Source organism: Scyliorhinus canicula, chromosome 14 (genome assembly GCF_902713615.1).
Source record: "Scyliorhinus canicula chromosome 14, sScyCan1.1, whole genome shotgun sequence".
Taxonomy (NCBI): domain Eukaryota; kingdom Metazoa; phylum Chordata; class Chondrichthyes; order Carcharhiniformes; family Scyliorhinidae; genus Scyliorhinus; species Scyliorhinus canicula.
Genome location: NC_052159.1, coordinates 158,001,062 through 158,014,751, shown reverse-complemented (window position 1 = coordinate 158,014,751; position 13,690 = coordinate 158,001,062). Strand labels below are relative to the sequence as shown.

Here is a 13,690-nt window from a genome sequence, read left to right as displayed (position 1 = left end):
CCACGTGTCGGTGGGGATGTTGCATTTATTTAGGGAGGCTTTCAGAGTGTCCTTGTAGCATTTCCTTTGCTCTTCTTAGTGATCGTTCACCATTGCGGAGCTCGGAGTAGAGCACTTGTTTCGGGAGTCCAGTGTTGGGCGTGCCAGGCATGTGGGCAATGTGACCCGCCCATCGCAGCTGGTCAAGTGTGACCAGTGCCTCGATACTGGGGATATTGGCCTGGGAGAGGACGCTCACATTGGTTTACCTATCTGCCAGTTGATTTTCAGGATTTTGCAGAGGCAGCGTTGTGATATTTGTCCAGAGATTTTAGATGTCTGCTGTACATTGTTCATGTTTCTGATGCATACAGGAGGGCAGGGAACAAAGCTTCTCTGTAGACCATGAGCTTGATGCTGGGTTTGAGGTCTCAGTCTTCGAACACTCTGTTACTCAGGCATCCGAAGATTGCACTGGCACATTGGAGTCGATGTTGGATTCATCAGCGGTGAATGTGTCGATGATGGTTTGTAGCTCAGCCTCTGAATGTGCGCACACAGGCGCATCTGCGCACTGCAGCTCGATGACAGAGGTTGGGGTGGTCTTGGTTCTGTTCTGGAGGCGTCGGAGATTGAACAGTTTCGCTTGTCCAGTAGGTTAGCTCCACTCCAGCAGGGAGTTTCAGAGTGATGGGGTGGAGTGATTCTGCGAGAAAGATGGAGAACAGGGTTGGCGCGATGATGTAGCTCTGTTTGACCCCAATTAGCACACATATGGGGTCTGTGGTGGTTCCATTGGTGAAGATCACGGTGTGGTGACCTACCAGGGCCTAGCTTTAGGCCGGAGTAAAATTGGCCATTTTAAATTAAAGAATTGGGCACTTTAAACAAACCAAAGTCACTCCAGCCCAGCCTTATGCGAATTCAGACTGGCCAAGTTCTTTTTTTAAAAATAATTTTTATTGGAATTTTTTGAAAAATATATATCAACAAAACAATAATAACAATAACAATAATAAACACCCCATGGCACCCGTAACAACGCATATAACAAACCTCCCCACCCCCCCAAACCCAATTAACAACAGAATAAATTAACAATAAGCAAATTAACTTAAACACTATCCCCCCAAAGACCCTTTACCCCCCGGGCTGCTGCTGCTGCTGACCTAGTTCCTTATCGTTGAGCCAGAAAGTCGAGGAAAGGCTGCCACCTCCTAAAGAACCCTTGTACCGACCCCCTCAGGGCGAATTTGACCCTCTCCAGCTTAATGAATCCCGCCATGTCATTGATCCAGGTCTCCACGCTCGGAGGTCTCGCATCTTTCCACTGCAGCATGATCCTCCACCGGGCTACTAGGGACGCAAAGGCCAAAACATCGGCCTCTTTCGCCCCCTGCACTCCCGGCTCCACCCCAACCCCAAAAATCGCGAGTCCCCAGCCTGGCTTGACCCTGGATCCTACCACCCTCGACACCGTCCTCGCCACCCCCTTCCAGAACTCCTCCAGTGCCGGGCATGCCCAGAACATATGGGCATGGTTCGCTGGACACCCCGAACACCTGACACACCTGTCTTCGCCCCCAAAGAACCTACTCATCCTAGACCCGGACATGTGGGCCCGGTGCAGCACCTTGAACTGGATGAGGCTAAGCCTCGCACATGAAGAGGAGGAGTTCACCCTCTCCAGGGCTTCCGCCCATGTCCCCTCCTCAATCTGCTCCCTCAGCTCCCCCTGAGCCTTCAGCTCCTCTACCGACACCTCCTCCACCTCCTGCATCACCTGGTAGATGTCAGACACCTTCCCATCCCCGACCCACACCCCCGAAAGCACCTTACCCCCCGCGGGGGCAGCGAAGGGAACCCCTCCACTTGCCGCCTAGCAAACGCCTTGACCTAAAGGTACCTGAACATATTCCCGGGGCGAGCTCAAACTTCTCCTCCAGTTCACCCAGGCCCGCAAACCTCCCGTCAATGAACAGGTCTCCCAACTTCCTAATTCCCGCCCTGTGCCACCCCAGGAACCCGCCATCCATGTTCCCTGGGACAAACCGGTGGTTCCCACGCAGCAGGGCCTCCACCGAGCCCCCCACTTCCCCTCTGTGTCGCCTCCACTGCCCCCAGATTTTGAGGGTAGCCGTCACCACCGGGCTTGTAGTGTACCTCGTTGGCGGGAACGGCAACGGCGCCGTTACCAGTGCCTTCAGGCTCGTGCCTCCACAGACGCCATCTCCATCCGTTTCCATGCTGCCCCCTCCCTATCCATTACCCACTTACGTACCATCGAGACGCTAGCCGCCCAATAGTACCCAGAGAGGTTGGGCAGCACCAGCTCCCCTCTATCCCTGCCCCGCTCCAAAAAGACCCTCCTTACCCTCGGAGTCCCGTGCGCCCAAACAAATCCCAGAATGCTGCTGTTCACCCTTCTAAAAAATGCCCTCGGAATGAAAATGGGGAGGCAGTGAAACAAAAACAAAAACCTCGGGAGCACCGTCATTTTAACGGACTGTACTCTACCCGCCAACGACAGCATGTCCCACCTTTTAAATTCCTCCTCCATCTGCTCCACCAACCTAGTAATATTAAGCTTGTGCAGAGTCCCCCAGCTCCAAGCCACCTGAACCCCCAGGTACCTAAAACTCCTCACTGCCCTCTTTAGCGGGAGCCTACCAATCCCCTCCTCCTGATCTTCCGGGTGTACAACAAACAGCTCACTCTTGCCCAGGTTCAATTTATAGCCCGAGAAACTCCCAAACTCAGCAAGAATCTCCATCACCTCCGGCATTCCCTCCACCGGGTCTGCTACATACAGCAGCAAGTTGTCTGCATACAGCGACACTCGGTGCTCCTCCCCACCTCGCACCAAACCCCTCCACCTCCCCGACTCCCTGAGAGCCATGGCAAGAAGCTCAATTGCCAACGCAAAAAGCAAGGGGGACAGGGGGCACCCCTGCCTTGTCCCACGTTGGAGCCTGAAGTACTCGGACCTCCTCCCATTTGTCACTACACTCGCCATTGGGGCCTCGTACAGCAACCTCACCCATTTAATAAACCCCTCCCCAAACCCGAACCTCTCCAACACCTCCCACAAGTACCCCCACTCAACCCTGTCAAAGGCCTTCTCCGCATCCAATGCCACCACAATCTCCGCCTCTCCTTCTGCTGCTGGCATCATTATCACATTTAGCAGCTTTCGCACTTTAGTGTTCAGCTGCCTCCCCTTCACAAAACCCATCTGATCTTCATGTACCACCCCTGGCACCCAGTCCTCTACAGACTGGCCAAGTTCTAATACACTAGGAGGTCAGACAGGCTGCCTGCCCTGCCAATCGGTCATCAAGAGATAATCGATCCGCTGGATGTGCAGCAATCTATTGTTGCAAACCTAGGCCATGCCGTCACATTATTTGGTAAAGGTGTACCTGCAAACATGGCCACTGGAGATGGACACCTCTGGTGGGTCCAGGTGACCTGTTAATTAGGCATCAATCAGATCATTGGACGCAAACTTCCTCAGCAAAAGGAAGTGGATAAAGGGTGCAAAGCTCACCCTTTTCCTTTAGGGAAGCACAAGTGGATAGCACTGTGGATTCACAGCGCCAGGGTCCCAGGTTCGATTCCCCGCTGGGTCACTGTCTGTGCGGAGTCTGTACGTTCTCCCCGTGTCTGCGTGGGTTTCCTCTGGGTGCTCCGGTTCCCTCCCACAGTCTAAAGCCGTGCAGGTAGGTGGATTGGCCATGATAAATTGGCCTTAGTGAACAAAAAGGTTAGGAGGGGTTATTGGGTTACGGGGATAGGGTGGAAGTGAGGGCTTAAGTGGGTTGGTGCAGTCTCAATGGGCCGAATGGCCTCCTTCTGCACTATATGTTCTATGTGGCGATAAAAGTAGGAACTCCGGAGGAAGGGAAAGGAAAGGAAAATACTGCCAGTGAGAACCACCTTCGTGAAGACGGACCAGAGGAACACAGTGATCGAATCCATAGCCCTACCAAGCCATCTTTGCGGGTAGCATAACGTGATCTTGGGTACCTCTAGAGCATATTTTGTGGCTTAATTGTGTTAAATAAATATTGTTAAACTTGAATTTGTCTTTGTGGTTTATTCTCCCTGTTATTAAAGGCACCTAGGTAAATCTTTGCGAAAGTAAACTGGTTGGATGTTATCTGAGATTTTACAGATACAACAACAGCAGCTTGCATTCTCTCATGGAGCAGGCAGAGAATGGTGATGAATTTCTGCGAACAGCTAAATTTGAGGAGGATGTTCCACAATCCTTCACGGTTGACAGAGTCAAAGACCTTTGCGAGATTGAAGAAGGCCATGTACGAAAGTTGATGCTGCTCCCTGCACTGTTCCTGGATTTGTCGCGCACATAAGATCATATTCATTGAGCCTCCTGATGGGCGGAGGCTACACTGAGACTTGGGGACGAGCTTTTCAGCCACAGGGAGGAGGCAGTTGAGGAGCAAGCTTTTCACAGTAACTTAATTGCAGTGTTAATGTAAGCCTCTCTCCAGCAGGCATTGACTGCCTCTCTGACTTTGATGGGTGCCTCTCCATATTTGGCTCTCAGTGTGCTGGTCCTGTGGATACTCGGACTGTAGATGGTTTTAATTGCGTTGAAGAAGCCGCGCGCGCACATAGTGGTTGTCTGCGAGTTGCACTCTCTGCACCCACCATCTGTTCTGTAGGTCGCGAGTTCTTTGTTGCACCTCGGCCTTCAGTAGCCTGCAGGCTGGTTTGCTCTCACTTGAGTTTTGGTGGTGCTGCCAGTTTTTGTGGTCAAGGAGATCCTGGATCTCCTGATTTTTCTCGTTAACCCTGTCTTGGTGTTAACTGGTCGAGAGTCCGAGCATCTCCTCGCAGGTGCTGACTATAACCATTATTTCAAGTGCAACTAACCAAGCGCAGCCTAAAATTTAGATTTAGACGGATGAAAAATGGGGAGGATATGTCTGAATTTCTGATTTATGCTTCCCCAAGAGTTCCCCATTGTCAGTACCATTTTATAAAATTGGTCCTAATGCATTTAAGATTTACTCGCTATTTTACCCTTTCTTAATATTTTTTTGGAGCATGTTCCTTGGTAGTAATGCACGCTCAGATCTGCAGTATTTTTATCTGTCTTTATGGCGTTCTTACAAAAATATTTTTACAAAACTTTTCAAAACATACTTACATTGCAGTCATGGTCAACACGAGCTTTGAAAGGTTCCATTTTCGGATGATTGATTTATTTTCCAAATTATTTCCTCGGTCTTCAATAAAGATAACAAAAATAGTACAAGTGTTAAATAATGGTGTAATTGCAACCAAAAATATACCACATATACTCGAATAATAGCCGATCTCATTTAAAAGTTAAACCCCAACTTTTGGCTAAAGGATCCTTAATATTTCGTATATCTCGTGTATTAGTCAACTCTGGTTTCAGAGGGATGATAGAACAACATGTCCATTCATGCTTTTTCTGATGTTAGTCATACTACCGATACTATCAGATAACCTAGACTTTAATCACAATATCATCTGGCACCATATTACATTATATAAAGCGATTGAAGATGAGAAATACTGACAGTTACAAATCAGTTACAAATCCATTCAGAGATGGGACGCCAGCAAAACAACTTGTCAGCAGCAAGGTTACCAAGTGGGAAATGGTGTTTGGGGACAGAATTGGTCAGAACAGTGTCCAGTCTGGCAACTCTGCAATCGGCTGATGTCAGTCACTTTCCCCCAAACCTGACTTAACCTACAGTAAAATAATGATAATGCTCCACCTGTGTACACTTCCCTTGCATCTGCATCCAGGCGAGAACCTGTGTTAGTAAACTGGTCCAGGTGGCTACGGCTGTATGCCCGCCTTCGTCTCCGAAGTCCAGGCTGACCCAGGTCTGTGGAGATTGGATTGTGCATCGATTCTTCAATCAACAAATCGGATTCTGTAAAATGAGACACTTTATAACGTTGGAGAAATCATTCTACAAATTATATTAAAATGACAAATAACCCAAGTCCAGTAACAAGAAATGTCTGTAGGATGCCTGGTTGCTTACCTGGTTGTTTAAAAGTGCATCGGATCATTTCAGTTTATACACGAGTAACAGACTGACAGATCTACAACACAGGAGGTTCTGCCTGGGTAATATGTTCTCAATAGGCAAGTGAAAGCCAGGGGGGAATATGAGCGATACCAAGCAGAATATCTGGCAAGGAGGGGAGGCTTCTTGTATTGAGGTTAATGATCGTAATCGGTCCTTTTCAATAGTGAGGATGGCAAGAATCAATAATTCGGTTTATATCTACACTCATTATTTTGCCATCGTCTTCAGGATTCGGTGCAGCTCTCCAACATCTTCAATATTCAGGTTGGAGAATCGACATAAATCAGTAATCCATCTCCTGTTACCACATTCCTAGACTGACAAAATTGTTGACCATCCAATTTCCCTTTCTGGGTCCCATGTTAGCTGATCATTGTTATCTATTCCCTCTCCTCTGATAAGCCAACCCCCTCCCTTTAAATCTGCTATCATCCCCCTCTCCCCTCCCCAAAATACCCTCATCATGAACCTTGCTGTCCTTGCAAGCTACAGTTCTACCTCCAATCCTCTTTTCCTCCAAAATGCAAAATTCCTCTCAAATGTGTGTCCACCTTTCCTACAATTCCATGTCTGAATCTCTCCAATGAGATTTCTGGCCCCATCACTGAAAGGGCCGTTAACATCACATGAACCTATGACCATGATTACACACTCACTTATCAGCCTTCTCAATCTATTTGCTATCTTTGACATAATTGACCACACCGTCCGTCGCTAGTGACTCTCCTTCATATCCAGCTGGGTGAAACTTCTCTTGCTTGGTTCCATCCATATTTGTTGAGTGATAGCCAGAGAATGACCTGAAATAGTTTTTCTTCTTATGCCCGTGCTGCTATTTCCAGTTCTCCAAGGGTCTATCCTTGACCACCTAATTTCTCATCTGATGTGTTGGGTACTCTGGATCTGTGGAGACTGCGTTTACCTCAGCAGTAACATATACAGGCTACCAACGCTTGAAATAGTACAACACTATTTTATTAAGCTAGGAACTGTTGAACATACTTTCACTGTGGGTCAACACTATGTTAGATTAAACTGAAGACTTATGCCTATCCTGACCAGTCTAGACTGTTAGCACATGGTGAAGATCTGTGCTACATCTGCGAGCTCTGTCCTTCTCAGAGGCTGCATCCCGAATGAGCGGGAAAACTAGTGCCCTCTGGCTTTATAGTGAGCGTGCTCTAACTGGTGATTGGCTGCTGTGTTGTGTGTGTTGATTGGTCTTGCGGTGTGTCAGTCAGTGTGTGTCTGCACCATTATATACTGATGTGTATATTATGACATCATCTACATGCTACCCCTCTGCAATATCACCCAAATACACACGAGGTTCACATACAAGCTGATGATACCCAGTTCCATCCTATCACCAGCTCTCTGCACCAGGCCCCATCTCTGAGTTGTTATATCGCCTACACATCATTGGATGAGCTATTTCCACAAAATTATAATGGGATATTTCTTGAGGATTGTTTCCATTCCTGGGTACTGTCTGAAACAGAGCCAGATCACTTACAAAACTGGGTATTGGGTCAGGCCTGAAGATCTGCTCCATCACCATGGGCGCTTACTTCCACATCCGTATCATTACCCAACTCTGGTTCAACTGAGCTCATCCATTCCTTTGTTACCTCCAGATTTGACTTTTCCTTGCCAGCTTCCCACCTTCTACCCGACACTCTGCTGCCAGTATCTTAAAGCATTCCATGTACCATTTACCCATCACCTCTTTGCCTGCTGACCTGTACTGGCTGCTAGTTGGACAATGTGCCAAATTTAAAATCCTCAATCTTGTTTCCAGATCCCTCCATGGTCTCACCCATTCCTATCTCTAGAAGCTCCTACAACCCCAAGATCTCAGTGCTCCTCCAATTCAAACTTCTTCTGCATCCTGAGGTTAGCCACTTCACCATTGGCGGTCATACTTTCAGCTGCTGAGGCACTAAACTCTGGAGTTTCCTCCCTTATGCTCCATGACTCTTTATCCCTCTTTCGTCCTTGAAGATAATCCTGAAAGCTGAACTCTATGAACAAACTTTTGGAACTGACTTGATGGGATAGACTCTTCATTGCCTGACGCCAGTATCTGGATTTCTGATCGGGCAGAGAATGGTGGCTCACCCGAAAAATGGGATTAGCACCAGGTGACAGACTCGTTGCAATGCTTTGCTGCCCGACCCTTCCTGGCAGCTGTAGCGTGCTAGCTGACGCGCTGGCGGGAAGCTGTAAATTCAGGTTTGGCATGCATAATCATGCAATTAATGGGCTGGAAGCCCAATCCCCCCCCCCCCACTACAGTGGGAAATCCACTGGATTTTGGTGTGAGGTTGGCCAGGCGCAGCCCTGGTATAGTGGAGCCCAAAGGGGGTCAGGGCACTGATAATTGCCCCTCTGCCATTGCCAAGGGTGCTGGAGGTTGGGTCGCAGGTTGAGGGGTTGGCCCCAGGGCACCCCCACCCTGGGTTGGGGTTCTGTTTGCTGTGCGTTCTACTGTGAGGAAAGAAGAAGTGAAACTATGTAGCTCCTTTGATGTGGTGAGGAGCTGTCAATCATAGCAAGAGTGTTTATAAGCAGGTGCATTCAAGCATGAAGGCAAAGATGAATAGACAATCACAAAGCAGCGGTATCTGAACCATGGAACTGTCAATCACAGGCTCGTGACAAGTATTGCTCTGTGAAATTTAATGGATGCTTAGCATTTCAAATGCTGTCAGGGGAAGCGCTGTAAAGTGTTGGAAGCTTAGGGAAGAGACGTTAGGAAAGGGAAAGTGTTCCCGAATTGCTTCTTCACTAAACTGTCTGGATTCTTCAGCTCACGGTGAGGAGGCCACACCAGAATTTAAAACCTCAGACCAGGAGGATGCTGTTGAACAGAAGGCTGCCTGAGATCATCATGCCAAGGGTGATCTTCAGGTTGCGCAGGACTGGAAGGGACAGACCAGAAATCCGACCCCATCCCAAATGGGAAGGGGGGGTCCCACAGTTAACCCCTCAACCACAGCCTGAGTCCATTGAACCCCCATGACCCTTGGGGGGGGGGGGGGGGACGCCCCTCTGAAGCCTGGCAGTGGGGCACATGACCTTGGCCTTACAACCTCCCCCCAACCCCCACGTTAGGGTCAACATGCCAGGCACGGGTTTCACTGCCAAGGTGTAGGTATCATGGTGCCAGGGGGCAGTGCACCATTGGCAATGTCAGGGGGTGAAGACTGAAATGGTGTATTTTGCGGGGGTCAGGTCACACACATGCGAGTGTGGTGGGGGGGGGGGGGGGGGGTAAGGGGGAAAGCCGCTGGACTTTGTGATCGGGCTGCCACTCAAAGTGATGACCCGATACAGAGATCCCAAAGGAATCTGGGAAGCTCTCCGCCCTGCAGGCACATGTGTGGCCCAGCAGTGACTCAAAATTGGGCGCTGGTCCTATAGCCAGTGGAGACCAGTCCCAGTTCTCCGCTGGTAGGAGCACTCCTCCAGTTCCAGAATGGAGAATACAGGCCAATATCATCTGGGAGTCAGTACCAAAAATGTTTTTATTGATATTGTTCATGTTACACACTTTAGGATGTTTTGCAATATTAAAGGCCGCTCTAATTGTAAGTTGTTATTTTTTGTGCAGAGGCATATCGAGCATGATTCAGTGTAATACAAAGGAGCCTGGTCAGATTTCCTCTCCAATATTCTGTAACCCTGGGATTACTGTGGCACTTCAGCTTTGCCCTGCCCGAGATCAATTCATTCGGAATGGACTGGATATCGAACATGTACCTTCTGATTTACATGGTTTAGAAACACATTTGTTCGTATATTTACCCACTAAGGTACTGGGGGAAACCAGTCACACATTTAAAATGCATCTTCCACTCCAGCTCAAATATACTTTACGTGATCACCAACAAGTTTATTGAGTAACGAATGAGCAGAAACCTAAGTGTTTGAAGTAGTCCTCCAACCCACTCCATGAGTTTTTCTGTATGAAGGACTTCACCAAACTCCATGGCTGTTTTCTGTAGCACACATCTGTTGAAACTCTGAAATGAAAGATAATACATATGAAGGAAAGTTACTGAGAAACAAAAGCCACATTTTTTAAAGCCATCAAATTAAGTTAAATCTATAAAAACAAATTTCTTTCCACAAACCCTGGGCTAGATTCTCCGCCGGCGGGATTCCCCGTTTTGACGGCAGCCCGGGATGTTTCCCGACGGCGTGGGGCTGCCCCACAATGGGAAGCCCCATTGACCGGTCGGCGTAACGGAGCATCCCGCCGGAATGATGACACAGAAATGTGGGGCGATGAGAATCCAGCCCCCTAGTTTTAAAGACTGTTTCAAAGAGACAGATCAGTGGAGAGTCATACAAACCGACTGACAATTATAAAAGTTTTAGACTCGCAAGTTCCAAACACAGGACAAAAGGGAAAACTTTCTGCAAAAAGAAAATGACTTCTGTGGATGCTGGAAATTGCAAATAAAAATGGGGAATGTTGGAAAAGTGGGGTTGTCAGAGGTTAGCACTGCTGCCTCACATTGTTAGGGACCCGGGTTCAATTCCGGCCTCGGGTGACTGTCTATTTGGAATTCACACTTCCTCCCATGTCTACGTGGGTTTCCTTTGAGTGCTCTTATTTCCTCCCACAGTCCAAAGATGTGCGGGTTAGGTGGGTTGGCCATGATAAATTGCCCCTTAATGTCCGGGGACGTGCAGGTTAGGTTAAGGGCTATTAGGATAGGGTGGGGGAAGTGGGCTTGGGTGGGGTGCTCGTTCAGAGGGTTGGTGCAGACTCGATGGGCCAAATGGCCTCCTTCTGCACTGTAGGGATTCTCTAATTCTGCTCAGCAGGTGAGGCAGCATCTGTGGAGAGATGAATGTATTGATCAGGTTAATGACTTTTCAACAGAATTTTCTACATTGAATATTGTTCTGTTTGATGCATACAAACTTTTCAGGATTAGTTTTCGGGGAGGTTAACAGACGATTATGTAGTCTTTTTATATCTGTGACTGAGTGCTGACAAACAGCTTGCCTTTGATACTTAGGTGAAGGATATAATGGAGCGGATAGAAAAATGTCTGGAAAAGAAGGGGGAGCCGGCAGAGGCCATGGTCCATGGTCCATGAAGGAGCTGGAGAGGTAGGAAAGAGAAGTGTGTAGGTCTTGTGGGAGTTGGGATCCAGGCTGGAAAGTACAGCTTTTAAATTTGTAATCTCAGAATTAATTTATTTGTTAAATGCTGGGTTAATAGGTTTGACATTAATGTATGGCTTGAGAGATGATGTAGGAGGGAGGATTCAGATATTTTAGGAATTTGAGACTAGTTCTGTAACAGGGGGTAAGCTGTTCAGAAAGGACTGCGTCGAACCGGAGGATTATCATTGTGCTCAGAGAAAGGTAAATAAGCCAACGAGGATGGATTTCAATCAGTGCGGTGGAGGAAAGAAAAGCAGAACAAACTAAAAGTTAAAAAATAATTTGGAAAGAGAAAGGCCTGGATTTGCACAGTGAGGAGAATGGGAGTAGGTTCTAAATAATATATCTGTGTTTCCCAGAGGTAGTTGCCCAAATAAATCAGCAGCTGTCTCTATTCGCATGGCTTTAGCGAGGTAGGTGTCTGAAACCTGAAAGTGTGCAGATTAGACCAGGTCTGAACCTTGTGGATGTACCTGTGGATGTATTTTGGGTCCATAGACATAGTCATGGAATTTGACCACTCCCGTGAGAAGGCCCAGGCTCTCTTTTTCAATACGCATAGCGTTGTTCGGTGGGCGTCATTGCACGCGATGCGTATGCAACTGGAGCCCATGAGGAGGCGTCGTCACGTTGAAGGAGCAATGCTCCAATGCCGGACTGGCTGGCATCAGCGGAGATCTTCGTCTTCTTGGCAGGGTCGAAGAACGCCAACACCGGGGCCTTGGTAAGTTTCGCCCTGAGTTCTGGCCATTCCTGTTCATGGGCGGGGAGCCATTGGAACTCGGTTGTCTTCCTAACCAGATTCCTGAGAGCCGTGGTGTGGGATGCCATGTTGATGATGAACTTCCCCAGGAAATTTACCATGCCCAGGAAGCGGAGGACCGCCTTCTTGTCCTCCAGTGTCTTCATGGCATTAATGGCCGAAACCTTGTCAGCATTCGGCTGCACGCCAAACTGTGAAATGTGGTCTCCGAGGAATTTAATTTCTGTTTGACCAAAGGAGCATTTGGCCCTGTTGAGGCGGAGGCTATGCTCATGGATTCTCCGGAAGACGCGTTGGAGGCGATCAATGTGCTCCTGTGGGGTGGTAGACCAGACGATGATGTCGTCTACATATACACGATCCCCTTCGATGCCCTCCATCATTTGCTCCATTATTCGGTGGAACACCTCCGATGCTGAGATGATGCCAAACGGCATCCGGTTGTAACAATACCGGCCAAATGGGGTGTTAAAGGTGCAGAGCTTCCGACTGGATGCGTCAAGTTGAATCTACCAGAACCCCTTGGATGCGTCTAGCTTAGTGAACAATTTGGCGCGAGCCATCTCGCAGGTGAGTTCTTTGCGCTTCGGGATAGGGTAGTGTTCCCTCATAATGTTGCAGTTCAGGTCCTTGGGGTCAATGCATATACGTAGTTCTCCGGATGGTTTCTTAACACACACCATGGAGCTGACCCAGTCAGTTGGTTCTGTTACTTTAGATATGACGTCCTGGTCCTGGAGGTCCTGCAGCTGCTGCTTGAGGCGGTCCTTGAGGGGTGCTGGTACCCGGCGAGGTGCGTGAACCACAGGCGTGGCATTTGGTTTTAAAAGAATTTTGTACGTGCATGGGAGTGTGCCCATGCCCTCGAATACACCGTGGTATCGGGTGATGATGTTATTCAGTTGAGTGTGAAAGTCGGTGTCCGGAGATGCTGAAGCCTCAGCGAGTGACATGGAGTGAACTATTTGGACGAGGTTTAGGAGCTTGCATGCCTGAGCACTGAGCAGGGAAGCTTTAGTGGACCCTACAATCTCGAAGGGCAGGGTGGCCTTTCGGGAACGGTGCAACACCACAAGCTGGCATGAGCCACTGGCAGCAATGGCATTGCCATTGTAGTCAAGAAGCTGGCAGGCAGATGGCAGGCTTGACGTGGAGGCTGTCGAGGTCAGACCGCGAAATGAGGTTGGCTGAAGCGCCAGTGTCCAGCCGGTATTGGATGCGAGATCTGTTGACCGTGAGGGTGGCACACCACTCGTCGTCCGAATCAATGCTCAGTACTGGGAAGGACTTGGCTTTTGTTTTCTGAAGCACCTTGTGTTTGGTGATGATGCCCACCCGGAATAGTGCTTTGGGATCCTCGGTGTCAGGGTCCGGAATCATGTCGGAGTCGGAATCAGTGACCGGTGGCTGGACGGTTCGGACGTCCCTGCGCGGCTGGTGGGAGCGACGAGAGGTAGTTGGTTGAGCAGACCTGCACAGGGCTGCATAGTGGCCAAGCTTGCTACACTGGAGACAGCGTCGGGATTTTGCGGGACATTGCCGCTTTAAGTGGGCGGAGCCACAGTTGTTGCACGTCGTGATGTCAGAACGTTCGGTGCGCCACCGCGCATGCGCAGTGCGTTCATACGTAGTGCGCACCTGTGCAGTTCGGTCT

General features: G+C 48.9%; 1 protein-coding gene across 8 annotated transcripts in view; it reads right to left on the bottom strand.

Moving 5' to 3' along the window:
- Nucleotides 1-13,690, bottom strand: part of gramd1c (GRAM domain containing 1c) — a 101,671-nt gene that overhangs the window by 13,129 nt on the left and 74,852 nt on the right. For all 8 annotated transcript variants that reach the window (XM_038818386.1, XM_038818384.1, XM_038818387.1 and 5 more), the window contains 3 exons: nucleotides 10,011-10,114; nucleotides 5,763-5,924; nucleotides 5,159-5,237 (listed from right to left, as the gene is read on the bottom strand). In XM_038818386.1, the coding sequence (XP_038674314.1) occupies nucleotides 5,159-5,237; nucleotides 5,763-5,924; nucleotides 10,011-10,114 (345 nt within the window). The remainder of the gene's footprint in view (nucleotides 1-5,158; nucleotides 5,238-5,762; nucleotides 5,925-10,010; nucleotides 10,115-13,690) is intronic.